The 27,919-nt window shown below is 40.8% G+C and overlaps 1 protein-coding gene across 2 annotated transcripts in view; it reads right to left on the reverse strand.

The window, feature by feature from the left end:
- Window positions 1-3,378: 3,378 nt before the first annotated feature.
- The window catches only part of ddr2l (discoidin domain receptor family, member 2, like), a 44,467-nt gene continuing 19,926 nt past the window's right edge, over window positions 3,379-27,919 (reverse strand). The window contains exons 2-20 of one of the 2 annotated variants that reach the window (XM_044333523.1): window positions 27,608-27,706; window positions 26,596-26,698; window positions 25,995-26,070; window positions 24,839-24,991; window positions 22,997-23,144; window positions 21,499-21,604; window positions 21,231-21,420; window positions 18,959-19,205; window positions 18,155-18,232; window positions 17,835-17,977; window positions 15,791-15,902; window positions 14,891-15,007; window positions 12,972-13,046; window positions 12,594-12,838; window positions 12,334-12,461; window positions 11,406-11,603; window positions 11,074-11,308; window positions 10,260-10,409; window positions 3,379-8,955 (exon numbers count right to left, since the gene is read on the reverse strand). In XM_044333523.1, coding sequence (XP_044189458.1) covers window positions 8,821-8,955; window positions 10,260-10,409; window positions 11,074-11,308; window positions 11,406-11,603; window positions 12,334-12,461; window positions 12,594-12,838; window positions 12,972-13,046; window positions 14,891-15,007; window positions 15,791-15,902; window positions 17,835-17,977; window positions 18,155-18,232; window positions 18,959-19,205; window positions 21,231-21,420; window positions 21,499-21,604; window positions 22,997-23,144; window positions 24,839-24,991; window positions 25,995-26,070; window positions 26,596-26,698; window positions 27,608-27,668 — 2,700 coding nt within the window. In that variant the 5' untranslated portion in view covers window positions 27,669-27,706 and the 3' untranslated portion in view covers window positions 3,379-8,820. The remainder of the gene's footprint in view (window positions 8,956-10,259; window positions 10,410-11,073; window positions 11,309-11,405; window positions 11,604-12,333; window positions 12,462-12,593; window positions 12,839-12,971; window positions 13,047-14,890; window positions 15,008-15,790; window positions 15,903-17,834; window positions 17,978-18,154; window positions 18,233-18,958; window positions 19,206-21,230; window positions 21,421-21,498; window positions 21,605-22,996; window positions 23,145-24,838; window positions 24,992-25,994; window positions 26,071-26,595; window positions 26,699-27,607; window positions 27,707-27,919) is intronic. The other variant, XM_044333531.1, reaches the window with a different exon arrangement.

Here is a 27,919-nt window from a genome sequence, read left to right on the forward strand (position 1 = left end):
AATCACCACATTGAAGATTACTTTAGAGAACTAGAATACAATCTAGTTGACCTGCCCCATGCAACCCAAAGTGAGAAAGTTAAACTTGTGTGGAAAACCAGCTCTAAAGCTGTACACAAGTTTATACAATCACAACCTTCCAGAGTCAGAAATGACTACCAAGAGCTCCGTCAAGCACTAGTAGAAGAATTCTCTTTTACTGCTGACGAGACCACATCAATGGTTGCAGCCCTCCAAGTTAAACATTCCCGTCGTGAACATCCCAGGGATTATTACCAACGTTTGAGGCATGCGTACTTCCAGGGCAAGAATGCACCAGGCTTAGAAGAAAACCCCACCTTCAAGTCCATATTCTTGCAGAACCTTCATCCATGCGTACGCACTCACGTTGTACTTATGACGCACCAAGGTAACCCCTCACTGCGTGAGATAAGAAAGATGACACAGGTGGCTTGGGAAACTGCTGTCACTTCCAAAGCAGGAGGGAAAACAATTGAGCCTGCCAGCTCAAACACTGAAGCATCATACAGGTCTGCTGCCTCAAAAGACCCTCTTAACAGTCCAAAGGGGGGTGACAAAAGGCAGCATAGGGACACTGAGCGTAAGCGCCATGTCCACCAACTGCGTCGAGATAGGCATTCACACAGTAGAAGCTTTAGAAGGCCATACGCAGAGATTCTGGCCCAGAAGTGTGACCAGACAATGGACAGATCAGATGATGACCACAGCATCTCTGACCACAGTTCAGTACTTGGTCACCATCTATCAGACAGTGACAGTGCCTCTGAATGTCTCTCTCCCTCTGGCTACACGGAGCGTTACAGCCCTGAGCCACAAGTTAGAAACTTAAGGCACAAGAGCTCTAGAGCTCGCTTCTCACGATTCTAGACAGCAACACAGTCCACCCCTGTACTGACAGTAAGACAGATACCAGTGCCTTACTTTTCCTGCAGTTACATAGATACACTTGGGTTTGTTAGCAACAGTAGCAACCTCAGTTATTCTAAACTCAGTAATAGCCAGACAGCCTGCTATTAGTTGAGGAAAGCCTAAATTCTGATTCAGCTCAGACACCACCGACCTACTTTGCAAGTACAATTGGATCAACTCCTTGGTAGTATTTTGTCAATAGGATCACTTTGCAAAACACTAGCTTAGGACACTTGATTAGGTACTTTCAGAAGTAGTCATACACATGTCCTCACCCACCACAAGTTTAGTACATAGTGCCAAACAAACAATGATACAGCCATTAGGACTTTGGGATTTTTGGAAATATGATGACATCCTTCTGCAGCTACACTTGCCTGAAGGACAAAATTGTAAAGTCTGCCAAGATCAGACTGAGTACTACATTGAGTAGTCAGTATTGTCATCAGATCCAATGAGTGAAACAACAAACACTCTTGGACACTCCAGAAATGGCTTTATCATTTTAGGTGCCACTCTCTCTGCATCTCACCTTAACAAAGTTACACCACTAACATTCCTGTTCTCACTAACCCAAAGAGTAATGAGAAACCCAGGTTATGTTATTTAGGACTATGCCTTTGTTGTTGTCTATCATGCTTTTGTTTTGTAATTCTGACTGTTCTTGCTTAGCCAAGATAGATAGTGTTAACCAGTGCCCAGATGTTACAAACTTGAATGAACTGACAAATGAACTCTTGAACTCAACTGTGGACCATACAGTACATGTATGTTTGTGCTCCCAGGATCACACATCAGGTGCAATCCTAGGACCAAAGGGGGGATGTTGGGACCACATGTGGACCACAGTTTACCACATGTTTCAAGACTCCAAGAAACCTGAGCCCTGGGGGTTCGCACCCAAGGTGTGAAGCTCCACCCATGGATCCAGGTTATCAAAACTAGAGATTCCCCTCTTATCTTTCTCTTTTCTCCTTCAGCTGCAGGAGCAGCTGCCTCTCTTTTCTCCACGAGCTGCAGCAGGAGCAGCTCCTTGCTCTTTCACACCTCCAGGGCTGCTGGAGCAGCTCTCTGCTCTCTGGTGTGGCCTGCTCACAGCAGACACACACAGTCTTCTTTACGGCAGAAGACGCGAGAGCCTGCCTAAGACTCAGAAACTAAGTTTCCTTGTGCCAGCAGCTAATACACAAGTCTGCTGGCCAGTTTAACAAGTACAGGAGCCGCGAAATGGAGTTAGCTTGCCGCTAACTCTACACCAAGGAGTGACCTGGGCCCTCTGCACGACTGGAGTGCTGTCTGCCCAGCAACGCCTGCATCTTTCAGCTTCAGAGCCAAAGCCTTCTCAGCCTGACTCACCCACAGATTCACCGGCTACAAAGCAGGACACCACAAAGCATCTCTTCCTTCATGGACTGGTAACAACTGGGCATAGCCTAGCAACACAGTGAAGCATAGTACGGCTAAGCAAGAATGTTTTAACTCAAACAATGTACTGTACGTGTATTGATTTGGTTAAGGTTAGACATTGAACTGTTGTTGTGATGTCCTTGTTGCTCATAGTCAGGTTATTGCATAGCCACACCGCTAGGTTAATGTTAGCAGGCTTAACACATGTTACAGCCAGTAACTAGGCCTTGCATGCAACTAACCTCGTTTTAACCTGGCACCTTTAGCATACACCAATTGGCCTTGAATAGAGAACCACACAGTTAAGAGGTTAAAACCTAGTTTGGCAAACTTTGGTTCAGGCAGCACATGTGGTTCAAGACACCACATGGTCTGGCCTTTTGTCTCTGTAGTTCCCTTTATCAGCCAAAGTGTCGGCATGCCATGTGCTCAGTCACCAGGTGACTACAGCCATCTTGCTATTGTCTTCCCTACACACACACACACACACACACACACACACACACACACACTCACACATTCACACTTGTATATAGGTACACTTAGCTAGATTAGTATTGTGTGTTGCTTTTACCCTTTTGTTAAATAAATGCTTTTGGATATACCTGTTGTCTGTTTTAATGTTGCACAAGAATGAGTTTTGCCAACCTCTGCTCTGTAAAGAACTCCAAATCCTTCAACCTTTACTAGCTATTGATATGGTGATTTTGTTTATAGTTATTAAATTAATTATTAATCAAAGTCCCAAATTCATAGATTAGTACACTTTGAGACTGAATTGGCTATCTTTTTCCCTGAGTCCAGGGTGGTGCCCCGTTATTATTAATTCTTATTAATAATTTTATTGATTTTAATAATTAACAATTATCTTTGATAATCATTAATTATTGCTGATAGCCAAACTTGTAGCCACGGCCCAACAGTGATGATCCACTGAGCTGATGATTACATTTTTAAAAGAACACCTAAATATACGAATCAAACAGAAAACAAAAATAGAAAATTAAGTTCATCCTTTGTAAAATCAGACACGATCTCAACTTTTCTGTTTAACAAATTTTACTGTTTATTATAAGAAAAACAAACCAAGACATGAGAGGGTACAGAGTGAAAATGATTTGGGACAACAGAACACTAAAATTCCCAGCTCCCAATATATTAATATACACAGCTACTAGCCTATGTACAATATACTGAATGTCTGAAACAATACTGAAGATCAAACAGTGTGGAGGAGAAATTAAGAGATATCACAACAGGAAAACAAACATGACATCTCAACTAGAAATGTTCAAAACTGCTGATTTCCTGTTGGAAAAAAAGAAAAAAACCCAACACCTTCCCAGAATAGAAATAACCAAAGAAATAGCTATTATAAATTCTGATAGATAATCAATTATCAATAACAATTATCACACCTAATCTGCATTCACACACTGAGATATTATAGATCACGTATACTGTACACTATCCAACTAAAAGACTCTCTGTCTCTCTAATGGAACCAGAACAAAATACACAGGCTCACTGTAGCAAAGGACTCTGGGAGATTGAGTTTAGTGGTTTCCTTACTTCCTGTCCTTTAACTCCCCCTCTCCTGCCTTAATCACATCATTTGGCACAACTGAGCAACTCCGGTTAACCACTTTAATCCCAACTAGCTCCCAGTGCTCAAAGGAATGTTGAAAACACTCATTCACAAAACTAATTTTCTCTTAAACACACACGCATGCACACACACTCACAGAAGATACAGTACAGATAACAAAACACTACTGTAACACCAAAAACACTGAAAGATGCACTCAAACTAAACAGATTTGGTCTTTCTCCCTCTTTCCTGTGAAGGTAATGTTGGTTTACACCATTTTACATTTTGTTCTTAGGGAGGATTCAAAATACTGAACACATATACTGCTTGTATTTATACTGCACACTGACTTTAACATGAAAAGAATGGGACATAAAATGATGAAAATATGCTTTACCACCCTTATGCATGAGATATTAAAGTTGACTATAAAGATAATTTATCCTTCAGCCTAGATCATGCCAGAAAGTTGCACATACAGTGAAGTTCACGTATCATTGTGAAATATGTGGTGCTAACTTAGTGAGAAAGTGACTACTAGCAGGGCAAGTTGGTGAGCTACTGTAGCTGGCAAGCTAACTGCTAACACGCTAGCCAGCCGGGGACTAGTCAGTCAGTCAATATAGACGAATCTGGGCTGCAGGCGAAGTAGCACAGTCATCATTACTGCAGTGGCACCTCACTTGTAAACCCACATATCACTGCTTAGATGTTTTTGCCAATGAATATGTCCAAGTCATCCAGTAACAGCAGTTATATATGAAAAATAGTCATCATATGCCATTAAAATACAGGTTATAAACTAATAACTTAATTTTTCAGAGAAATTTAATCGGAAGTCCAGTTTTGCTCCTTACTGTACTGGCAGCTGTTATGCAATTAGCTGCTCTAACAAGAAACTGAGACTTTGGAAAAATGGGTAGTATTTAAGTCGCAAGCCTCTGTTCCACGAATTTCATAAAATTCCATTAAATCCTCATGTTTCAGTCGCATTCTGACTGACCAGGTACTGCTAAAGATCGAGTGATCTGCCTACACGGGGCTGATGGTGAGCTGCCACCCCACTGATCTCTGTTAGATTGGTACTATGTTACCTTGCTGAAATTCTACTTTTACAGTATCATGTGTTTCCAGTTTTTTATTATCTTAATTATGCTATTATTCTGATTAAAATGCAAGAAATCATGGAGTTTGATTAGTTAAATCATGAGCTAGCAAGTAATTCCTGCTGGGTTTAATAAATTACTCCACACAACACTTTAACATCCCAACTGTGTAGTATTGATTGAACAGAAGCTATGTTCATGTTCATGTTTTTGTTCATAATTCATAATTTCAGACTACTTTTAGAGACTGAATAACTCCACATTTACACAGGCAATCTTCATCTGTCGGAAGGGGCGACTGCTGACCATGATAAACCCAAACATCTCTGCTTTCACTGTCAGTTTAAATGTGTTCAGTTTCACTCTGCTACTGAAGTAATGGCGGTGATGCTTGAGAATGCAACATATAAATCAGCCGCCGGATTCATTTATAACTATCTAAGTTAGCTAGCCTACTAACTGTCACTTAGCAAGCTGGCTAATGCCTTGTTCGTGTGATATCAGTTACCAATTAAGTGTTTCCAACTTGTAAATAGTGCTCAAGTCAACCTCCAAGCTGTAATTAGGACTGGGAAACTGGGATTTTTCTGAAAGCTCTGATATATCTGATTTAATAATACAGAAATGCCTAACACCAGCCAAAATATGTCATTCAATGTAAATTTAATGGATATGATGTGACATTGTAAATGCACAGTGTTTTGAACCCTCATATCACCAAATCAGTTATCATACAACCTTCCTGAGTTGTCTGATGATGTGCAAGGGAATCTCTCCAAGCCTTCCTTCTCATTCAACATAACATGAACACAGCATAACACTAGTTTGGTCAGTTACTGCATAACAAGTTCACACAGTTTATTCAAAAGATGTATTTGTACCATCCACTCCTGTCTCAACCGTCTACAAACCATATGTCTCTTTTGAGAAGCACTTTATACTTTACAAAGTAGAGTTAAAGTGGATGGTGTGTCACAGCTAACAAGCTATGACTACTATTCCTAATTCAGACTCTCCGTTCCCTTGAAGATCAGCACTAACAAGATGGTTTGTTATTGGTCAGTGGTACAAATTTGCATATCAAAGTTCACCAAAGTTAAATTTGACATGAAAGATTTCCACAGATTTGAGTGTATCCACTGATCACAGCAATTCCATTGAAAAAAACTGGTTTCAAGCTGAAAATTTTCTGTTTAAATGCTGGTGTGATCAGGCTTTTAGAGATCCAACAGACCGTATTCCAGTTGCAAAACAACACAGATTTGCCAATCAGCTTACTTGCTCAAAGTTCTCCTTATCATCCTGACATTATGGCTAGAAATGCTGCAGTAAATGTATGTAGAAATCAACATCATCATCGCGAGCTTCCTCCAACTTCACCTTTCCATACATTTACTTATGATTGCTAGAGTATACTGTGCAGCCCTGTGCTCCTTTTGTTATGTGCTGCATCTATCTACATTGGTTTTATAAACTAAACTCTTTTGAATGCCATATGGTTAAGAATCAGTATGTATTTCAAGAAACTTGCTTTTTCCAAACATCTTGTTTGCAGGCCTTACTTGTGCCTATATCTTTATTTTCTTTAATGAGTCTTGTTGAAGGCATTGGGAAAGGTACAGCAGTGATTGGCTGGTTAATGCAGTAAGAGGTGGCACTTGTCCAATGTCTCCATCTGTCCAGGTCTATGAGCTTCTCCTCAGTCTCTATTGGCTCATTGACCCTGAGCTCAGAGGGTCCCATTCTAACAGTAATTCTGCTATGTATGGCCCCAAATGTAGACTACATGTGCGGTTGTTTTTAAAAGCACCAGGTCTAACCGTACCACTGACCATCTAGGTGGTTATGTAGCTAGCTACACAGGTAGCTAACCAGTGATGACAGTGTTCAGAACCAAGCTAAATTTGATCAATACATTATTATACTACTACTAGTAGTTTTAGTAGTAGCACTAGTTAGCTTGGGGGTTTATCATCAAGCAAGGTAGGCAGCATATCTTAAACCCAGGTTAACCTCATCTAGTTCTTGACAACTAGCAAGCTAATTAGTTTGCAAGAGTTTGCTAGTGTCTCCACTGCTGAGCTTCAAGACTAGTATGATTACCACAACAGTAACTATAGGACAAGACTGCAGCATTTGGCTTCTGATAGGAGGAATTAAGATGTGTAGAAAAGGATTTAGCAAGCCTCTTTGACTTAGACAACCCAGACAAACCTGAGCATGTCTCATTTTGGCAAAAGGAGAGGGGTTAATCAGGTTTTTGCAGGGAAAATGTCCAAAGGAGGTCAAACTGTTGCTCGCCCTGTAGTTTTTGTGCTAGTCTTGCGGCGGTGCTACAGTGTCTTTACTGTGAACTAAGCCAAACCTGTATATCTACAACACTGAACAACATGATAGCTCTTTATTTAACAGAAAGGTAGAGTAGCGCTGAGTTGTTGCAAAGGCCATGTTTCTGTTTGAGAAAGACAATGAATCTTAATTTGAAGTCTGTCAATTGTTTCACTGTTTTCTCATTCTAGTCCTAAAACTATTCTGACTTGACAATTGAAAAATGCCTTTCTAATTATGAAATGTTGACGCTTTTAATCTGGCTAGTCTTTGGAGGGATCATCCTCATCAAAGTGGAACAGGGCTAATGGAGAATATTATATTGACCTACAGGTTTATGGGCTCTAACACAGACATATACACACTTGACATACATTTTAGAGGCCTCAGTACAAACACAGGTAAAGTGATACCTTGACATAAGATAATTGGTTGATTACTCTTCTGACTTGCAGTACCCGTGTCGCTAATGGTGGCTTCTTTCCTACTGGTACAACTCATGCTACAGATGTAAGGCACTTTGAGTTAAAGCATCCACCAACTGGTCGATGTTATGTGTAGGAGGATGAGTTTTACAATTTCATCATAATCATGTAATTGTTTTAACGCTAACACATTATTTCTCGTTGGGAACAAAAAAGCACAACTCAGTTTTTTCTTATTTGGTTTCAATGCGCCTCAAATCAATATTTGCCCACAGTTACCCACTGACTGATCCTCAGTCTGTGAACCACACAGGTTTCAATGCAGCCTCAAACATTCATATCCACAAAAAAGACCAACAAAACAGAAATATGGTAAACCAAGAAAAATAAAATAGAATAAAAATCTAAAAATAAAATCCTACACTACAATTTGGCCCTAGCCCTAGCTCCAGTGTGGGTTAATATATGAACACGAATAACTGAGAGACACAGACACAGTGCTTTACAATAATAATAAAAACCACAGGGACAGGAGAAACTACCAAGACTGAAGCTGAAGTCTGTCCAGTTTTTGGCATCTTTAAAGGCCAAAGTGAGGAAGAAAATAAAGTTTATGGCACCTTTGGTACCATAACAACATGAAAATGAGATAAGTCGAAAGGTCCGACAAGAAGTTTTGGTCTTTGAACAGCTCAAATGAAAACAGATGGATAAAACTGTGAAATCATCAACAACAGAAATCTTTAGAAGCTTAGTAATCAAAGGTTTGGATCTTGCAAAATGTTTCTCCGCTAAGTTGACCAGCCTTTCTTCCATCCATCTCCTTCGTGTCTCTCAGAATAGCGTGCTGCTAATTCTGTGAAGCTTACCAACCTTCTGCCCACAGACCTCATTCCCTCTGACAGCAACTCGCTATCGTAATGCAATTCAATCCTTCTGTGTTCTCATGTCAGTCTTTCGTCTTACAGGAGTCCAGAGATGGACAAACCTGCTGCCGAGCAGAGCCCGAGTGGTACATCCCAGCGGCCTTGGCTCACTGGTTGACGTGGGGCCTCAGAGCTTGGTAAAGCCCCTCGAACGTGGGTCGGTCGGGGATGTCGCGTCTCCAACAACGCATCATCAGCTCGAAGAGAGAGGGAGGGCAGAGCGGGGGAGCATATAGGAAGATCTGGGAGGGAAATACAGCAGAGTTAATGAGTAATGAGTAACACAGTGGAGTAAAAACATTATCTAATGAAGAAGAAGAAAGATAGCTCTTTTAGAGATCTAGATATAGTGAAAGCGAATGTAAATGTTTCTGCAAATAATCTCATCACATAATTAAGTTGGGCAAGGCTGACTTCCCACCAGCGGTGTCATTAATGCAAAGCAGCTGAGGATCTAAACTGCTGCTGCAATTACTTTCCTGTCCTGTAGGTTGCACAGGTTGACATGTGTGCAGGTAAATTTCTCAGGCTGGGATATGTAGCACAAACTGTGTTACCCCACATGCTCAGTGGTGTCTGCCTTACACAGAACTACTCTCCAGAGACTGAAAACATGATCACTGTTATTTGTCTTTGGTCTTTTGCTGTATCTAATCAAACCAAACTCTTCATGATGAAGGAGCATGTCACCCAGTGCAGTGGTGTGGCTCACTGACACGTTTTTAATAGTTTTTGGACAACAACGGAGGTCTACGGCACAGAGGAATGAGATATATCAGGCTTTAGATACACACACAATACTTAGTAGATCAGTTCATTCTTGGTTTGGATCCAAACATGAGATTTGTTGACAATAAGAAAAATCCAGCCAGCCATTATCTTAAAGTCCTTTTCCTACTGTTAGTTGATTTAGACTTTGAGATTCACCTAAATATAAAATTCATTTAAAATAAATTTTGCATGTCTCTCACTGAGAAGTTATTTTTCAGTTGTTGGTGGTGGTTATACAAATAACCTAGCTCCAAGCTCTTTAGCTTGTAATGACTGTTGTTGTCATTACCAGCTATATTTTAATAAAGTCACATTCATTCAGAATGGCAAACAAACACTACGTCATGTATCGTCAGGTATCCGGTTAATGTAAAGGTTAATTCACACCTTCCTACCAGTCAGAATCCAGAATTTTCAGTGGTATAGTGTGAGTTACAGACTGAGTAATAAGCTAGTTCCAGTATGTTTATCATGTCTAAAAAGCTGACTAGCCCTAGATTTGCCAAGATTTACAGGAACTGAAGCTCCCACAACAGTTTGTCTCAATGATGGCCTAATTTGGGAAAATCTGGTTACAGGAACGATGCCAGACTCCTAATGACACACCAGAATTGGTCCAAGTACACTTGTCTAGTCTAAACTTTGGCTGGGAAAGTTACTTGAGTGTGTCTTTGTTGACCGAGGTGGTGAGCTATTGTGTACAGTTGCTCTTACAGGGATAACTGTCCACTAACCTACTGTATCTTCCACTTTGAGTGTGTTTGATTTGTCTCACCTGTCTGCCCTGGTTCCTGAAGAACTCGCCAGTGTTCTCTATGACCTGTTCGTCTGACAGCAGGCTGTAGGGCTGCTCCTTACACAGAGTGAAGATCTCCCACAGGGTGACACCAAATGCCCACACATCGCTGGCTGTGGTGAACTTACCCTGGAGAGGAGACAGCGGGCGACATAACAGTAACGTGATGAGGCAGAAGACAATTGATAGAGCTGTTCCAAAATTAGACTCCAGAAAGTTTTATCCAACACGAGAAAGTCTTGACTATCTTATCTAAAACTGTGATAAACTTATCCATGTTTGATTTAAAACAAAACTGAACCTGAATGTTTCTGAGAGCAAGTTAACCCTTTGAACCAAATTTTTTTTTTGTTTTCAGTCCCTTTATTTAAAGGCAGAGACACTGAATGCCTTAACCGGGCTGCCATACATTGTTATTGTCCGAATAAGTTGGGCTACACATTCATCATTTTGCCTGTGAGTTCTACTACATGTTTGGAACAGTTTTTATGAAAAAAATAGACACAAAAAATAGAGTGAGTAAATGAGTTATGTCATAACTCAGTTGTTATCGATGCAAATTGTGTCCATCGCGTGCAAGGGGTTCAAATGGACCCAGCAGAATTGGGACCTGATTCCAAAAGATGTCTGAGTCAAATATAAGTTGTTAAACTTTAGTTTGCTAGTGCCTTTTATATGTTTCATGCCATTGCTTTGTCTAGGAATACAATGTCATTTTAGTAAAAAGTCTGGACTTGAGATCTGGTTTGGGTCACTTTTAGTTAGTTAGTGTCTTCCTCCCTCCCTCCCTCACCAGCAGGATGCTCTCCCAGGCCATCCATCGTATGGGCAGCACTGCCCGGCCCTGGATGCGGTAGTAGTCGCTGCTGTACAGGTTTCTGCTCATTCCAAAGTCAGCGATCTTGATGGTGAGGCGGCGGTCCAGCAGGCAGTTCCTGGTGGCCAGGTCGCGGTGCACGAAGTTCAGAGACGCCAGGTACTTCATCCCCGATGAGATCTGCACCGACATGTGGAGGAGGTCGGACAGACTGGAGGGGGAGAGAGATGACAAGGAGAGAAGATGGAGGTTACACAATATAAAATATGGTTCATCAGCAGTACGAACAGCATGTATTCCACACTAACCTGACTGAAGGTATGTTGTTGGCATGTGTCAGCGTGCTCTCGATCTCCCGCTGTGACAGAAACATGTTGAGGTCTCCATTCTCCATGTACTCGGTCACCATGCACAGAGGGTCGGATGATACACACACACACAGCAGCCGGATGATGTTGGGGTCGTTCAGACGAGACATGATCTTTATTTCCTTCAGGAAGTCGTTCCTGATGGACAGAGGTGAGGAGGCATGCTCACATTTAGATTTTAGTCCAGATGAACAAAAAGATTTCAGAATCACCCACCACCTAATATGAACTACTTTATATACAGCTAGCTAGTTTAGTCCAGTGGTTCCCAACCTAGGGGTCGGGAACCTCCAGAGGGTCACCAGATAAATCTGAGGGGTTGTGAGATGATTAATGGGAGAGGAAAGAAGAAAAAACAAAGTTCTGATACACAAATCTGTTTTCAGTTTTTGGACTTTTTCTCTAATGTTTGATTTTTTGTGAAATATTGGATCATTTGAACATTTATTGAAATGAAGCCATGTGAGAAGTTTAGATGGAAAAATCACTACTTGGTGGAGCTGTTAACAACTCATAGACATGTGAAATGTGATCCGGACTACACACTGCTCGCTAAAAATGCTATAGGACTTTATTGTGTTATCACTGTCATTTTCATAGTTGTGTGTGATTAAATGTCTCATAATGTCATATTAAGTCAACTAAACCTAAAAGCTACAGATGAAATATCAAAATATAACAAATTTCCATGACTTTTACTAAGTACATTCATGCTCCCAGAGGATGAACCTTTTTGATTCTCATGATCTTATGACCCTTCTTTCAGTAAGTTATTCATTCATCATTCATTCATCAGCAGCAGAGAGTTTTACAGAGACAATCGGGGTCACAGACTGCTATAAAACACTGTTTCACACACTAACTGTACCTGGCTTGGCTGGTAGCGTCGGCTCTCAGCTGTTTAACAGCCACCAGCACTGAGCGGCCGTCTCTATCGGGGAGGGGCGATCCCTCTCCAAGGAATTCTGGGAGTCCCTCGGCCTCACACAGGTGGACCTGTAGGAGACGAGCAAGTATAAAAACAACTATGGAAGCAGAAACCTGCAATGAAGTCTGCAGGAGGTGAACGTGAGATCAGATTAAGTTTTCATCTTTCACTGTCCGGCGCCCCACCCTCCTCCCACTCACCTCTCCAAACTGCCCCTCCCCCAGCTTCTCCCTGAAGATCAGCTGTTGTCGTGGGAACTCGGCAGCAGAGATGTCCTTCCTGGTGAGCGAGTCCACAGTGAGGGCAGGGACGGCGTACATGTTGCTGCCGGTGACGCCCTGCAGCCGCACGATATCCGTCTCTGCATAGTGTGGCGCGTTGCTATGGAAACACTGGTGTGGCGTGCACTGAGTGATGTCAGGTTCGGCGTAGCCTCCTCCACACGCTGTGGGAGAAAGAGGGGCATGTTTGTGTATAAAAAAAATGTTAAATGGAATGAAAATATAATTCAAAAACCCAAACTGTCTCTGTTTCTGATAAATGTTTAAACGTCTGAGGTCACACCTTTCAGCTCTTACCACGCAGCCAGCCTGATGTCATGTGACAGGAAGTCAGCAGGAGGAGGTCATAGAGAGGGTTATCGAGGAGGAGAGCTGGAGGAGGAGGAGGAAGAGGGAAAGGAAACGAAGAACAGACAGAGACAGAGAGGGCTGAGAGCTTAGGAAGAGAAAAAACTCGAGCATGAGAAAAATTAGCATGCAGATTCAGTTTCACAATATCATCATGAAAATATTAAAAAGAGAGAAAGGAAAGTAAGAGTGAAAGACAGGAAATTAACTGCAGAGAAACTCATTCAAGAGTTATTAATGTGTGACAGGAGACCAGATGATTGACAGGAGGTTGGAAGTGATTTCCTGGTTCCTGTAGATGTGTGGAGTTGTTGAGTAGTCCAGCAGGGGGCACACTGCAGCAGTTCAATATGTTTTACTGGAGACCTCTGCTCTCTCTGACACACAGGTATAATAGTGCAGGTATACAAGGATGGGCAGGTAGATTTACTGTATACCTACCTAAAAATAACCACTGATATATGTCTGTAGGCAAACATGTTACAGTCTTTCATGTAATCTGCTACATTTAGAGAGAGATTTTTGTTCTTCTACTCGTTGTTCTATTATTATGCAGATATGCAACTATTCACCAACTTTATGTTTCACTGACATATTCCGCTTCTTACATTAAATAAAAATGACATTTAGATATCAAGCCGATAGAGTTGCATGTGAGGGGCTACTGGTTCCAGATGTATTCTGTATTCTCATATCATTTTTTTCTTTAAACCATCTCCTCAATATGACTGAACATAGAGACTCAAGACTCTCCTCCATAATGTAACGATCATACAGGTTTATGTTGTCACAACCAATTTCAATGATTTCAGATGTTTTCTGTGTTTCATGTTTTGTCCGTCATTTTGGCGGATGGCTACAAGTATTACATAAGCCTCTGCCACTGTTGCTATGGAAAAGAAGCCAGTCATAGGTGTGAATCAGAGCAGTAATGAATTCAAGACTCTTCATTGTAAACAAAACTCAGCACCCTAGTTGCCGAATTTACTCAGAAGTGACTCAGAAATTAACAGTGAACTGATTTACAGATTTTTCTCAACACTGAAATCTTTACTTTTCACCCGCCGTTAGCAGCGCACACAACCGAGTTTTAAGCTCAATGACTGGAGATTTATTGCTGAAATGCACCTTGGGTGTAGTAGTTAACTTCTACCCTTAAGTTTTTATGTACACAGTCTTGTATCTTCAGCTTTTTATCAAAGAACCAGATATTTTCTAACACAGTTGTTAATTGATTGTACTAATGATTTAACCAGGAGAGTTTCATGTTGATTCGAAGACAGAGAACTGTGTGCCACTGAAGCTGTCTATGAGAAAAATGAATGGGATTTTTACTTCCATACCCAGTGGTGCTTGAAATAGCTCCTCCCACTTTATAAGTCAAATGTTATAGCTAGCGTTAATGGTCAAACCCTTTGCAAGTCGCTCAATGCTCAATGCTCCACTAGCTTAGGCATCAGAACAGTCTCATCACATCAGTAACTGTTGCCTACAGTAAGTGGTTATCTTCCAGTATAATGTTATGGCACTAGCTACGAGTTTTACACAGTTCATATCTGCTCATGATGGAATAACGCTGACACCATGTGGCACATAGCAGCAACATACCAGAATCAGCAGCGGCATATGCTGGTAAAGAATTGTCATAAACTGGTGAGGTGAGGAGTGATCCATGGTAGTTGTATCAACATTTTGATATGTTTATGATTCCAACAATGAGACAGGTCACCAAATCTCTTTTATAAAACATGAATATGTACTGGAAAAGTATTCTTACACTTTTGTCTACTGACTGACGCGACAACCAGTCATGATGATGTTTTACCTCCTCGCTACCTGTCCCTCCATGTGTGTTCCTGTGTGTTTACCTGATGCCTCGGCGCTCTGTGACAGCTCTGGCAGCTTGTTTCTCAGCACCGCTGGGTTCTGGTACTGTGGGTCCAACAGGAAAACTCTCTCGTAGTGAGGGTCCGTGTGAGCAGGGCCTGAGGGAAATACAACAGGAGAGAATCAAAAAAACAGTTTCCTGATCTGATCTGATGTCCAGGGGTCCAAGCTGTTCCTGCACCTGAAGATATTCAGTTTACTATCATAGAAGGCAACAGAAAACAGAAAATATTTGCATTTGTTCTTTAAAAATTACTCAAAACAAAGACTCTATCATCAAATTAGTTGGCTATTAATTTTATGCTGATGAATCAATCAATCAATTAATTGTCTAATTGTTGCAGCTCTAGACAACATTCACTTCGGATTGAAGAATCCAAGAAATTGTCGTCTCTCATCTCCACTTTCACTGAGCAGCATTTTAGGGTTGCAACGATTAGTAGAATAATTGATTGGTTGATGGACAGAAAATTAATGAACATCTACTTTGATAACTGAGTAATCGTTTCAGTCATTTTTAAGCAAAAATGCTAAATATTTGATTGCTCCCGTTTCTCACATGTACACAAATATAGGGATTTGCTGCATTTCTTGTTCTTGCATTGCAGTAAATTGATAATTTTGGGTTTTGGTTTGTTGGTCGGACAAAACAAGACATTTCAATATGTTACATTGGGCTTTAGGTAATAGTAATAGGCATTCTTTACTGTTTTCTGTCTGTCGGGAAACGCAACAGAATAAAGTCAACACAACAAACTTACTGTATGTATAAACAAGCGATCCACAAATATTGGTAATCAAAGCCATAGTTCCTTAGCCATAGCCTTTTCTAGTCTGCGCTAATATTTCTAATATAAGAAAAAGTATCTGTTGCTGTCTACCTGCAGAGGCGTGTCCAGACCGGGGGGGCACAGGGGGGGTCTGGAGGATAATGGTGTCACTGCAGGACGACAGTCGAACCGTCACCTCCTCGTCTAAGATCCGACGAGGAGCCTGGGAGAGGAGAGAGGAAGAGGAAATCATTTCTTTTAACTTTAATGAAAAAACGTCTTCTTTATCCTTATTATTAATGGCTGCTTCTTATTCTTTCTTTGGTTTGTGACTGTTTTATACTGAACAGCTGCTCACATCTGCTGCTTTTAGATATATAAACATTTTCAGATTTGACAGGTGGCTTGAAGCTCCTTAAAATGATTCCAGAGAGAAGAATAAATGTGATGTGCGTCAAACAAGTGTGTTCCAACATTTAAATTAAAGCCTTCCCAAGAATAATTACATTTTGATGACTTCAGTACCCAGGGGAGCAGGAAATTGAAACCATCCAAAATAATAGACTTTAACAGACAAAAAGAAAAAAACATTAATTGCCAATGAATTCAACAAAATCTTGATTGCCATTGTATTTGTCCTATTTGTTGAACCCATCACTGAAACTTCTGAAACTTATTCTTATCAGTAAACAGTGAAATGTATTAAAAGTTAGGTAAGCATACCTATGGATGCCCTGCGATTATCTTAAATGTTTTGACTTACCACCAGGTCCTGTAGTGGCTGTGCCATCAGAAATTTTCTGGGGCCCATGACAGACGACACCATCCTCTAGCCCTGACCTAACTTACCCTTTACTTACCTACAGTACCTTTGAATCCTACTCTCACCAAAGCAAAGAGCAGATACTTGCAGGGCCGGCCCGTGGCATAAGCCACGTAGGCGGTCACATAGGACGCCAAATGAGTGGGAAATGGGTTTTTTGGAAATATGTAGTCTAAAAGTTCTCCCTTCTTAATGTTTTTTCTGCGTTTTGCCCCATTAACTTGCATGGATTTTCTTCTGATTTGATTTTCCAAAGCCTTACTGTTCAGTTTTTGCACGACAGCCACCAAACTTCATCTGCTACCTCAGGCAATGCCACCAAACACTCATTGAATGGCACCTAGACCCCAACTTGCCTTTTTGTCTGGAGGACTGGGAGGACTTTGTCTGGGCTGGAGGTACTATTGTGGCAATTTACTTTAATGCAAATTCATATCTGAAGTTCTTGGACTGGAGTTTGCACTTTTTGGGGGCTCTGATCTAAATCTTTTGGGGCTTCAGTTTAAAATCTCACCTAAGACACCAACCTAGTCAGAGGATACTTAACTGTTTAACCTGCTAATCTGCCCGAGCTAACCTACATTGGCACCACTGGCATGATAGTCGACTTCATCTGATTGCCATGGCCTGCTTGGTAGTCCAGCCACCATTCCTGCATATCTGGTTCCACTTGTCTAACAATTAACTACTAGTTATCTCAGAAAACTATTCCACACCATTCTCTGACCTAATGTACCTTTAAAGTGTCTTTGAATCCTACTCTAAACCAAGACACGAGCAGATACCCAGCAGCTCTAACCGTCCTTATATCTTCATTGTATTTGCTTCAGCTTCATCTGAGAGACAAGGCCTACCTAGTAGTCCAGCCATCATCACTGTTTATCTGGTTCCACTAGTCTTACAAATAGCCACTAATTAGCAACCCTTGTGGTACTAAAAACTTTTCTTGAATTATGTTCCTTGACTTGTCTTATCAAAGGAAGGAAAATGGTACAGTGTGAAGTTGTGTGAGTGTAAGAGTGCAGACAAGCCTATAGTCTCTAACATTAGTTATCAGCTGGGCACCCTCTCAATAACTGCTGTTTGGTTGACTTGGACCCACGACACAGAGAAGGCTCGACAGAAATACCTCCCTTTTTATCTCCGACTACACTCAACAATTACTGATGATGAGCTGAACTCAATTCAGACCAAAAACTTAATCGAATGAAACTCCACTCAGTGAGTTTCTGCATTTTTGTTTCATTGCAAGAAACAACTAGTCATTTTTTATTCATGCAGAATCTCTTCACGGCTCAGTGCTCTGTTTCTCTCTCTGGTTCATCTCCTCACCTTCTCCAGCACTTTGCAGACATACTGGCACCAGAGGATGAGGAAGATGATAATGACTAACAGCAGGATGATGGTCACCAGGCAGCCGATCAGAATGGGTGTGTTCCCGTCGTCTGGTGGGTAGCTGGTTGATGGACTGGTTTCTGTGGAGGAGTTGAAAATTAAGATTTAGATTACGTACTGTTTCCTACAAGTTATTCAGTTTCAAGTGAAAGCCTGACAATGGATTTATTTATGGTCATTATGTTAACGTTACGGTATTTTAATTTTAGAAATTCAAACTTTTTCCTTCCCATATTAAGTGAGGTTAAAGTTCATACCTGTCTTTGGTGTGGGTGTCGTGGTGCTGTCCTCACTGGTTGTAGATGACGTCTCCTGAGGCAGGAGTATGGTGTCCTCTGAAAGACAAATAATATTAATTAATGCATTTTATTTGTCTGTTGGGAGTGAGTTGCTGCCCCAAGTGAAGGTGTTCAAGTATCTTGGGGTCTTGTTCATGAGTGAGGATAAGATGGAACGTCAGGTTGACAGATCGGTCAGCATCAGCAGTTATGCGGGCGTTGTACTGGACCATTGTGGTGAAGAAAGAGCTGAGCCAGAAGGCAAAGCTCTCAATTTGCCAGTTGGTCTACATTCCCACCCTCACCTGTGGTCAGGAGGTCTGGGTAGTGACTGACAGAGCGAGATTGCAGATACAAGCAGCCAAAATTAGTTTCCTCCAGAGGGTGTCTGAGCTCAGCCTTAGAGATAAGGTGAGGAGCTCTGAGGGGAGCTCGGAGTAGAGCTGCTGCTCCTTTGTGTCAAAAGGAACCAGATGAGGTGGTTTGGGCACCTGGTTAGGATGCCTCCTGGACGCCTCCCTCTGGAGGTGTTCCAGGCACAACCAACTCTTTGGAGACCCAAGGGCAGATCCAGAACATGCTGGAGGGATTACATATCTCTCTTGGCCTGGGAACGCCTTGGAATCCTCCAGGAGGAGCTGGAGGGTGTTGTCAGGGTGAAGTATGTCTGTGTTTTCTTACTCAGTCTGATGCCATCGCGATTTGGCCCCAGATAAGTTGCGGAAAATGGATGGATGGATATTTTAAAAGCAACGTGAGCCTGTATTTGTGTGTGACTGTTACCTGACTGAAAGGAGATCTCGCTGAACATCATCCAGACGTCGGCGAAGTAAAAGTGGCAGCGGAGGGATCTGGCAGTGCGGCGGTTCAGCGGTACAGTGACGTACCGGGCACTCGGGTTTCTGTCGTCCAGCACCGTCTTGAATGCCACAGGCTCCGCCTCCCAGTCAGCATTGATGTGGGGTTTAAACAAACAGGAGACGGAGGAGAAGATCTTCACACCGCTGGAGAACATGTTGTTACTGTGAACCTGGACAGATGGACAGAGGAAGGATACTGATATTTAAAATATAATGTAAGTTAATCTTAATTTTATGTGTTTTCAGTTTTTTCAAAAAATAACTCCCAACTACACTCAGTTGCTGTTTTGAAATCACTTCTTGTCAACTAAACTCAGCCAGACAATATATTTCCTCATAGCAGGTTTGGGAAGCTGAAACATGTTCCTGAGGTTTACTGTGCAAATTTTAAGATAAATTAAATTACTCCTGATCTGGACTGTGCATTTTAAGCACCTCATCACTCAAAAGTAAATCAATCATTTTGTTGGCATTTAACAACAATATATCCAAAGACTCTTAACCACAGAAGCACAGTCAAAGCTTCATGGGAAATGTAATTATTTTTTACGAGCAAAATAATTTGTCTTTTAACTTTAAAATAAACTTTTATTGTCCTCTAGACAACCCTCCTTTTTTTTCTTGTCTCCATATTTTTGTGAATTGAAGTGATCAAGGCTTGGGATAAGGGCTCGAAGAGAAGTAGTTCTGATGATTTGTTAGTGTAAAGCTAACTGTCCAATAGGCAGTTCTGATGGAGTATACATCAGCCTTAAGCCCAAAATTTTCACTAAATTTGAAACATCAAGTTTCAACTCTTGCATAAGTTTTAACTTTAATGCTACCCAGAATTAATTCACATCCACTTACATCTTTATTTAGTCTTTATATACAAACAGGACCATCTAAACTTTGCTTCACATTCATTATGAACCTCCTTTTATGTTCATGTTCTATGGACCCAGAAACAAGGAAACCTAAGGAAGCTTGACATTTTTTGTGCCGTATGCGCCAAGTGAGCAACTTTCATTGGAATGGAGAACCATCTTGGAAAATGATATCCATTTCTCTTAAAGATCTGGTATTATGGCCTTTTTTTGCACGTTTTTATGCATACTGAGTCTGTTTTAAACATATCTGTGACATTTTATTCACCAAAAGTTGTTTAGATTTCTCTAAATCCATCTTTCCTTACAGCCAAGATTCCTTTCTGACCTCCAGCAGGCTGTTTCCAAAGCTATTTACATAAAATCTGCATTATCAATGAGCACCTACTCCAACTGACTGGAAGTGTGGCCTCCACCTTCACCACCAGCCAACTGGAATACTACCTAGTGAATAATGCAAGTTCCTTTTGCTGCATCTTTATCTGGAAGAACGTCTGTAGCTGTAAGACAGTATATAGCGGAATATGAAGCAGAGTCTGATCCTGAATGAAGGGGAAGAACGGGAGGATCATGTCTGAGTTTCCTCACAAAGTAAAAGCCTTTTTTTCAAATGTTGCCAATAATGGAGGGAAGATTGTCTCCAAAAATGAATTTCAGACATTCCTGACGTAAATTTCCATCCTCTGGAAGGCTGTAAAGACTTTTTAGCTGCTGAGCAACCAGCAACACTTCCAGTGTCCTGCCTTGCTTGTCATCTGGCTGTGATGCAAACTGTGACTACAGAAGTTACGTACACACTCAGTGTAGCACTGGGCGGTGGTGGGCTCATGTTAAAGCTTCCTGCAGACTTGATTTGACTTTCTGGTGTGATGTAGTAACAAGTACCGCCTCAACACTGCTTGCTCTGCAGCTGTGAATTTCAAATTTTCAAATAACCTAAAAAGACTGAAGAGACAAAATTGAGTAATTTTACAGCACAGGAGGCCCCACCATCACCCTGACTCATCCCAAAGATCAGTTTTATTATTTTCTACAATACCAGCCCTTTCATACTTCCATGGTTCATCATGACATATCTTCACAAAACACTACAGCAAAGATCACTGAGCATGAAAGATGGAAACCAAATTATTGTTTGTGCATTCACAAACTGAAAAAATGAACTTTTCTTTCTTTCTTTTCTGGAAAGATACTCTTGGTCTCTCCCTGTATCGTACCAACTGTTCCACTGCTAAATTATTGTCATTTTAAAATGATTTTGTCAGTTTTGCAAATATTTTATGAGCTTTTGAGCCTCTCTGATGATGTAAAGTAAAGATGACTGTAAACCTTCATGGAAGTGAAGTTCCTCTGATGGTCGAATACAAACTCCATCTCCACATATCCCTGAGTTCCCAGCGAGTCGTTTCTCCAACCCAGGTAGTCGTAGCCCGGCCACACGTGGTACTGACGCGTCCGCAGGAAGTTGTCCTGGCCGATCACACCGTCCGTCAGCTGTCCCAGCCCGCCAAACAGCCTCCTATTGGACAAGAGGACTGTCAGTCACAGAAAATAAACAGAGTGAGTTACACTGAAATGTGATGAGTGTGTGACCCGCCTCCTCTCATGTGCTCCATCATACGTGGAGTCGTTGAGGTTGGCGATGGGAGAACCAGGTGGCATCATGAGCTGACCCTCTGGAGCGCTGTAGGAGATCAGACCTTCTGCAGGGAGGAGGGGAGCACAGGTTAAAGGGTTAATACAACAAGTTTTACTGTCATATAGCATGACTGTTTCAACTATAAACGTGATTTTTAGCACAATTTATTGGCATGTAATTTAAAAACGAATGAATGAAACACTGATACAAGGTCGATTTTCCCCCCATGTCACAACAACAATGGCAGATCCATAAAAAACACATTAGATATTACTTTCCATTCAAATCCAGCACAATTTTTTTTGCTGAATTTCCAGCCTGTTGTCATTCCGAGGGCATCATATACCAAAGCTTTGTCACACCCATCAGCGTCTGATACCGACGCACAAGGCAGCCTTTAGACGCACTGGGCTTTCAACTAACTCCAATGTAAACCCATCTGCGCCATAATTAGACGCCATGACACCAATGACGTCTACACAAGGTGACATTTTCCTTTTTAGGAGGAGGTGGGTTGGGTGGATGGCTAGCTAGCTAGGTCTTTGCTGCAGGAGACCACTGTTCGCTTCCAACCACGAGTGTCACATTTCAAACAGCGACATGGGACAGTTTTTTCACATGGTGTTTACTGTTGCCATGACAACGTTTCAAGTGATCATTTTAACTATCTTTCCCTAAACCTAACCAAATGTTTTTTGTGCCTAAACCTAACCACACCAGTTGCTCTGAGTGTGTAATATTGCTGCGGATGGGTCCATGTTGGATCTGTAGCTGCTCCACCTCCAGCAGCTACAACAGTAACATGCTGCTCTAACACTGATGCTTCACTATTAATAATCTAATGATGTCATATATAATAATATATCAGTCAGAGGGACCAAACCACTACTTTTACTGCAATACTTTAACTACATCAAGCTCATAATACTTATGTACTTTTACTGTAGTAGGAAATCATGCTAGACTTTTACTTGTACTGTAATGGAGTATTTTTAAATTGCTGTATTGGTACTTTTACATAAGTAAAGGGTCTGAATACTTCTTCCACCACTGTTCATTGTTGCCTGATGAAAGTCAAACTACTGACAGCTCATAGCAATCAAGTTTTTATTTCAGTGCAGCAGCCTGATCCTCTTTGAAAGCCGAGTAAAACGTTTTTGTCTGATGAAATAAAATAAAATTTCTGTTGCAAAGAGTGATAAAATGTCAAATTAATAGTTTACGGCAAATTCAAGTTGTTGGCCTGATTTGGTTTTATTGCACAACTGATTAAAAACAGTCCTACTCTCTTTGTTTTGCTGTTGACATTTTAAAGTGACGAGGTTTCTCAGAAGTTTACAGGTCTCGGCGGAGGGGTAACATTTCTGAGAAGTCTAAATCTGCTGAATAAACAACCTCTGATGACAACAAACACATACACACATGTACGGTGTGACTGTGTGTCTATGTGTCTTACCGTCCCAGGGACAGCCGTACAGCTCCACTCTCATGCAGACAGTGGTGGACAGTATGGTGATCGGAATCAAACGGACGTAGCGGGTGATGATTGGTGGATGAAGATCGTTGATGACTGAGGCATAGGCGTTTTTGTTGCCCTCTATCACCTGGGCACAAATACAGTATTAGAGAGACATAATGTTCAAACAGTCAGCTCTGTACACAACAATGCCGCACACACACACAGATGAAACTGGATAAGACAGACATATATATAAACTTAACTGTCCCTGTTTTCACAGATGCATCCATACAGTACATACACCTATAGACACAGAAATATCCATGTACATCCATACATATACACCAGTTAGTTAGTTAAGCTTTATTTATTCAGGAAATGTCACTGAGATCAAGATCTCTTTTGCAAGAAACCCCTGAGCACAGATTACTGTATCCGTTAGTTCAAAAATATCTCTATTTGTATCTTTATTCTGATCTACAGTCGGGTTTCCGAGCAACATTATCAGTGTGATGTGTGTGGGTGGGGGCAGATAACAAACCAGAATGACTGAGAGTTTATGAGAAGATCAACAAGGTAACACAGCTCACTCTGTTACTGTGTGTTTAAGGCTGTTAAGTAAAGAGAGAGAATGCTTGTCATACTCTGGAATCAATACTTTGGTGATCGGTTTGATGTGTACTTTCAATGTTTCTGTGTAAACCGATGGCTTTGGCTGGCATTGTGTTGTTCCGTTTATAATTTTTAAGAGAAAATAATCAGGTCATCAGAGTCTCACGTCATGATCCTGTGTTAGCGTTATCACTGCTACTAGCTGCTGTTTCTTACTGGGATATGTGTCGTGTTAGCTCGCCAGAGTTGACAGATGCCAAGCTGTCAGACATGGCGCGTTCTAAAAGAAAAGGTTTTGGAAATGCAAGGATGAGTGTTGCATACAAATTCACTAAACAGTAATGACATTGCGGCGACCACTGCTGCGTGCTCATCCTTAGTTGTAAAAGTGAAAATCATCTATACCAATCTATCTGCTTCATTCTCTGCTTTAATAATTATACATAATTAATTATACTTTACCCATGCATATACAGTATCTATGACTTTAGCTGCCAAAAAGATATACAAAATATTTTAACCATGTCCCTGTATTAATCAAATACTAAAATATGAACCCCACCCCACCTTATATTCTTATCTAACATCTGTCCAGGGACTTAAGATGAAAAATGGCCTTTTTTCTAACTCTGGCGCATTTAGAGGAAAGTTTATTTATGTGCACAGTCCCTGTTGAGTAATACCATAAATAAATAAAAAGGAAATACATTTTCAGAAAAAGTTAGTCTAACCTGAGTCTACTAACCTTCCAGCTTCAAAAGTCATATGTTTCTCAGTGGACGTTTCTGGATTAATAATAATGATAGTAATCATAATCAGTAATGAGGAATGACTGAGAGATTTGGGTTCTGGGAAGTTCCCTGAATGAATGTGAAGGAGAAAACGTGATTCTGCTGTTTAAATTGTGTCCTGCTGGTGTTGCCGAAGCCGTCGGTGCCAACAGGAAGCTGGTATGTAAATGTCATTTCCTCTGATACGAGTGTGAATGACCAGAAGCAGCTCAGAGTGAAAAAAGCATCTTTTTTATTTTATTTTCCTTCCCGTCTCTCCATTCTTTCCTCCATCGCTCCCTTCTATCACTCTGTCACATGTTTCCTCTTCAGATTTTGTTCTATTCTTTCTGCTGCTGCTTTCCTGCCTCATTTTTCACCTCCAACCCCCCTCTCAGCCAGTTGTGACCCACACTGCTTTGTTTAAAATCTGAAGTGAAACATTTCAGTCACTCACCGTGTTTCCCAGCCGGTTTTTCCACGACCTCCACAGCACGCCATCCCTGCTGTAGTTGAGGCGGTAAGCTCGGGCAAACTCGTTTCCGGAGTTTCTGGCGTATCGTCCCTGAGTCCCGACCACTGTCAGGAAGGTGAGCTTACCCAGGTTCACCTGAGAAACACATCAACAGGTTTCTGTCAAACACAAAAAGTCTATATATGTACAGTAGTGCAGCCAAAACACAGTTTTCTTTTCACTTTTCATGATCTCAAAATTCTCTGTGAGGTTTGTTCATTTGAGTTGGATTCAACAAAATCTCTTGATGTCACACACTTGTATTAAATCTCTTGTTTCAGACTGATGAATGTCACCTGATCATGAGGAGCTGTTTCTGAGATTTCATCATTAGCATCATTGACGCCCCTAAAATGTCCATATAAGGCGACCTGTTCTGCTCTATTTGTGGGCGAGTTTCATTCACAAAAATGTTCCCAAACAAAGAGTGAAAAGACAAATTTGTGTCTGCTGTCAGAAACCAGCAGACACATTTATCAGTGTCACCAGTCGTATTAAAGGAGCTGAAACAAATAGAAAATATGAATCCATCAGAGCAGCGCTGCACTCTGACAGAGATGAAAAGGAAACACTTTGACATGAAGTTAGATGTCAAAAAATGTCTTTCTACAGTAAAGTTTTAAGCAGTCCAATCAAACGTGAGGACTTGATTTAAGTCCCTCTTGCTCAAATATTCCTTTTCACTGGGAAATATGTGACAGTACCGAAGCTCAATACGCTCTAACTTCTGTTTCACTGTGACTTTAAAACTCACAAAATTTACTTTGTGCAAATAATGTATTTTGTTTTTGTATTTTATTAATTAATAACCTAAATAATACCTCAATTTCCCTATATAATCAATAAAACAAACACTTTCAGATTTCACTTTCAGCCTAAGTTCTGAAGTCTTCAGTTTAGGACTGAGGAAGACTTTCATATTAGGGGCAAAACATCTTCATCAAAAATCTGGGTCCAGTTTCCTTTGACCTGCATGACTGAGAATCTCAAACACTGACAGACTTTGAGACTGTTAAACTCATGCGGGTACCTGGACGTGATTCAACATGTTTCAGATTGTTTTTTTCTTTTCTTTTTTTAAACACTGAAGAGCACAAACCTGCAGGTATTGGCTGTCTGAAGGCTCCAGCTGTCCCTCAGGACACCAGGCGCCGTCTCCCTCCTCACGGTTCAACCTGCAAACACACACACACACACACACACTTCAAACTGTCAAACAGTCTGCAGTGCACTTACTAAAAGCTTTTCAAACATCTGATGTAAATCTGTGAGCCCTTAAATAAAGAACTATTTGATAAATAAATGTTTGGGTGAAAATGCCTTTAAAAGGAAACAATTAAAATTCAATAATTATTTGCAAAAACTACGTAAAAGCATAAATGAAAAAAAGCAATATAAATATAATAATATAATAATAATTTAAAATAGAAACAATAATTTAAAAACATTTATTTTTAAGTTTTTCTCAATGAGACTAAAATTCTGTCTGTAAAAGAAACCAGACTGAGACAACAACAACATGAAAACAGCAGAATAAAACAGATAAACATTAACAGTTTAAAAATGAATAGAAAATGAAGGACAAAACTTATGATGAAACTATGATTTATTCATAAAATAGTTGTTATTACTATTTATTATTTATATTATTTATATTATATGTGTCTGATCAATCATGTCGCTTGTTGACTTGCACTGACCTGGCGTACTGTGGTCCTGTGGTCTCGTACCATTGGCTGGATGCTGTGATGTCAGCGTCTCTAATCCGTCCATCCTCCATGCCCAAGGCATAGCGACAGTGTGCTGTTAACACACACACACACACACACACACACACACACACACACAATCACAACCATTTAAACACAGCCATTTACTCAGTGTATATGTGTGTGTGTGTGTGTGCACCTGTACATCTAACCTTGTGAGCACAATTTTTAGACTTTGGGGGTTGAGACTTCATTTTAGGGTTAATGTTAGATTTAGGTTTATATTAATGTTAGATTTAGGTTTATGTTAATGTTAGATTTAGGTTCATGTTAATGTTAAATTTAGGTTTATGTTAATGTTAGATTTAGGTTTATGTTAGGGGCTAAAGGTGTTTTCAGACAGGCGGCTGCTGGAGCTGATTTAACTTGTAGGCTTTTTCCTGAATGATATACGTAGGCTACCTATTTACTAGCAGAAAACAGACAGATCAGTGAAGAGTAACAGTATTTAAAGTCTGATTATGCACAGACTTACACTCCAAATGACGTCACACAAGCAAGATGGCAACTCCAGGAAAAGAGATATTTTGGCTTCACTTCTGCATAGCAGCAGGTAGTGAAGATGCGTCATCCATATTTATATGCAGTCAATGCAACATTTATTATACTAGTTAGCAAAATTTACTATGTATTGAACACCTTTTCTTCTATTTTAAGTCACAACCCGCTCTATCTAGCAGTGTAATGAGATTGTACTAGGTGGACCGCAGCAGCCTGTAGTGTACTGGCTGGTAGGAGCAGAGGTAGCTGGGTGTGGTTGTGGTTGTGCCCTGCTGCCGCTGGTTGAAATGACAAAACATCGATGTTGCCAGGCGGCAGCTGTGAAGGCAACAACTCGCTGTCTGAAATCACCTTTAGGAATGTATAATATCTTTCATAGTCCTCACAAGTATATAAGAACAAATGTATGTGTGTGTGTGTGTGTGTGTGGGGGGAGGTGTACCTGGGTCGATCTGTCCGAAGGCTGCTGTGGCTTGAAGGATCAGCAGCAGGAAGAGGTGCATGATGGTCCGCCAATCTCACCAACACACACGCTACATCTCTGAGAAACAGCGAAACAGAGAAACAGAGGGGTCAAAACAACGACAGAGGACGATGTTAATCTGGAGACAGATTGTAGTAAAGTTTAACTTGTTTACTTAATATATTGTCCATTTAGATGTGAGAGCGAGACAATATGATTGAGCAACATAAAGAGAGTAAAGTATAAAAAGCGAACCAAACTGAAACAGAAACACAACAGATAAAGGTGGCT

This window comes from Thunnus albacares, chromosome 2 (genome assembly GCF_914725855.1).
Source record: "Thunnus albacares chromosome 2, fThuAlb1.1, whole genome shotgun sequence".
NCBI classification, from domain to species: domain Eukaryota; kingdom Metazoa; phylum Chordata; class Actinopteri; order Scombriformes; family Scombridae; genus Thunnus; species Thunnus albacares.